The following is a 2,655-nucleotide window of genomic DNA, read 5'->3' as shown; positions in this document are numbered from 1 at the left end:
CAGGATTCATACCCAGTGTTTGGAATAGTCAAGGCCAATGTATGACAATATTTTACTCCACAGAGATGGCAGAAAAAAAACCTGTAATTATTGGGCTCTCTTTTTGCCTACATATCAAGTAAGGAGGTTTGAAGGAAGGTGTAGAAGAAAATAAAGGTGAGGAGATAAAATTTAAAGGACTAGAAGCTACAGATTTTCTAGAACAACACTATTGAGTCATGAATGAGCAGGGGGAAAAACCATGACCTTCTCACAATGTGGATTCTGATTCAGCAAGTCCGAATGCAGCCTAGGACTCTGCATTCAAAGAAGCCCTGGGCAATGCTGCTCCTGCCGGTATACAGACCACACTCTGAGTACCTAGGCTATAGGGGGGAATGACTGCTGTGGAACTGCGATTACATTTTCCAGAAAGCAGTGGCTCCAGAAGGAATGATGGAAGCATTTCAAATTCCCCCAAAACAAGGCAATTATAACAGGGTAGTACTTTATTATCCATTTGCCTGAAACTAAAGACAATCACATTTTTGTGCTGTCAAGGTGAAGGTCATTAAATGTTGATTTTTCTCTTTCCTGTTAGTTATTTCATCCACATGAAATCAGGAAATCAAACACATGCTTCAGAATTTCTCCTCCTGGGATTTTCAGAGAAGTCAGAGATTCAGTTCATGCTCTTTGGGTTGTTCCTGTCCATATACTTGGTCTCGTTCACTGGGAATTTGCTCATCATTCTGGCCATCTGCTCAGACTCCCGTCTCCACACACCCATGTATTTCTTCCTTGCCAACTTGTCCTTTGCTGACATCTGTTTCACCTCCACCACTGTCCCCAAGATGCTGGTGAACATCCAGACTCAGAGCAAAACCATAACATATGAAGGATGTCTCAGCCAGATATTTTTTTTCTTTGTGTTTGGATGCCTGGACAATTTACTCCTGACCGTGATGGCCTATGACCGCTTTGTGGCCATCTGTCACCCCCTGCACTACTCACTCATCATGAACCCACAGCTCTGTGGGTTGCTGGCCCTGGGGTCCTGGTGCATCAGTGTAATGGGCTCCCTTCTCGAGACCTTGACCCTTTTGAGGCTACCCTTCTGCACAAACATGGAAATATCACACTTTTTTTGTGATCTTCCTGAAGTCTTGAAGCTCGCCTGTTCTGACACCCTTATCAATAACATAGTGGTGTATTTTGTGACTATTGTCCTAGGTGTTTTTCCTCTCTCTGGGATCCTTTTTTCTTATTCTCAGATTTTCTCCTCCATCTTGAGAATTTCCTCAACTGCAGATAAGTACAAAGCCTTTTCCACATGTGGGTCTCACCTCTCAGTGGTCTGCTTGTTCTATGGCACAAGCCTAGGGGACTACCTCAGTTCTGCAGCAACTACATCCTCCAGGACAAGTCTGGTGGCCTCAGTGATGTACGCCATTGTCACCCCTATGCTGAACCCCTTCATCTACAGCTTGAGGAATGGGGACATGAAGGGGGCCCTGGGTAGGTTGGTGCCTCTCAGCATCAGGACCATTACAGGACTCTCCTGAGTCACCAGGCATACAATATGAAGGCCCAGAGATCCTGGCTTCCTACATTCAATATTTTTATTTTTTTCCCCAGGTGTACACATTTTAAAGCAGTTCTCTCCTTGGGTCTTCCTGTCTTCTCTATTTTTGTTCAGGTTATATCTTAGGTTCCCCTTTTCACTTTATAACCAGTCATCTTCATTTAGTGTGAATATACTAAGTATTTTCTCAGTAATCTTCAGATAATTTGGATTTCTTTTAAAAAATAAGTCAAACATCATGTAGTTAATATCTATCCTCAGAGTGATGGGATGTGTGCCTATTTTGGAAATGTCCTGAAAATTCATTCCAGAGATGTTTTCTCAGGTCACATGAATAAAATCAACTGAAAGATCTGACCCCCTCCCTTTTTTCCCAATCTGATTTACTTTCCTTCCAGTCACATCAACTTTACTAAATTTCTTTGCTTGTCCACAATACAGACTCCTTTAATTTCAGAACCATCTCTTAACTAATTTTGAAACTACAGTGTCTAGTACAGTTCTCAGGATGGAGTTTATTCTCAGTGAATCCTTGTTGAGTGAAAAATAGATGAGCAGGTGATTAAATACAATCAAAACCAAAAAATAAAAATATACTGATTTAATGAAAGCTTTTGAGCTAGAAAAGAAATTTGGTGGGATTTTTGTTTGTTTTTAGTAGGCTCCATGCCCATCATCAAGACCATGGAAGAGACTGAACCCAAGACCCTAAGATCAAAAGTCGGTTCCGTTTTCCCTACATCCTCATCAACATCTGTTGTTTCCTGAGTTGTTAATTTTAGCCATTCTAACACTTTACCCACATACCCTCTATTCCAAATCAGCACATTCAGTGCCACAGGAGATCTTCTCAGCCAGGTACTTCACTGGAGAATGAATGTGATAGTGTATGAGTGCCCGCCTGACTTCCCCAGTTGTGCAGGAAGCTGTCAGTGATACCCATTTCATTCTCTACCCACCCAGAAAAAGTGTCCCAAAGGCAAAGGAATCTGAAACTCACTTCCTGTCTTAAGAGTTCTTTTTTTGTGTCATCATGAGCTGAGGAAATGTGGAATTAAGTGTAACAATAGTCCCTGTGGATGGAGAACCTG

General features: G+C 41.9%; 1 protein-coding gene across 1 annotated transcript; it reads left to right on the top strand.

Moving 5' to 3' along the window:
• Positions 1–593: 593 nt before the first annotated feature.
• On the top strand, positions 594–1,544 carry LOC112913216 (olfactory receptor 7C1-like). The gene has a single exon (XM_025989817.2). It carries the CDS (start codon positions 594–596, stop codon positions 1,542–1,544), a length of 951 nt encoding a protein of 316 aa, XP_025845602.2.
• The last annotated feature ends 1,111 nt before the right edge of the window (positions 1,545–2,655 follow it).

Source organism: Vulpes vulpes, chromosome 9 (genome assembly GCF_048418805.1).
Source record: "Vulpes vulpes isolate BD-2025 chromosome 9, VulVul3, whole genome shotgun sequence".
Classification (NCBI taxonomy): Eukaryota; Metazoa; Chordata; class Mammalia; order Carnivora; family Canidae; genus Vulpes; species Vulpes vulpes.
Note: the sequence above shows the minus strand (reverse complement) of the source record. Positions and strands in the feature narration are given on the sequence as shown.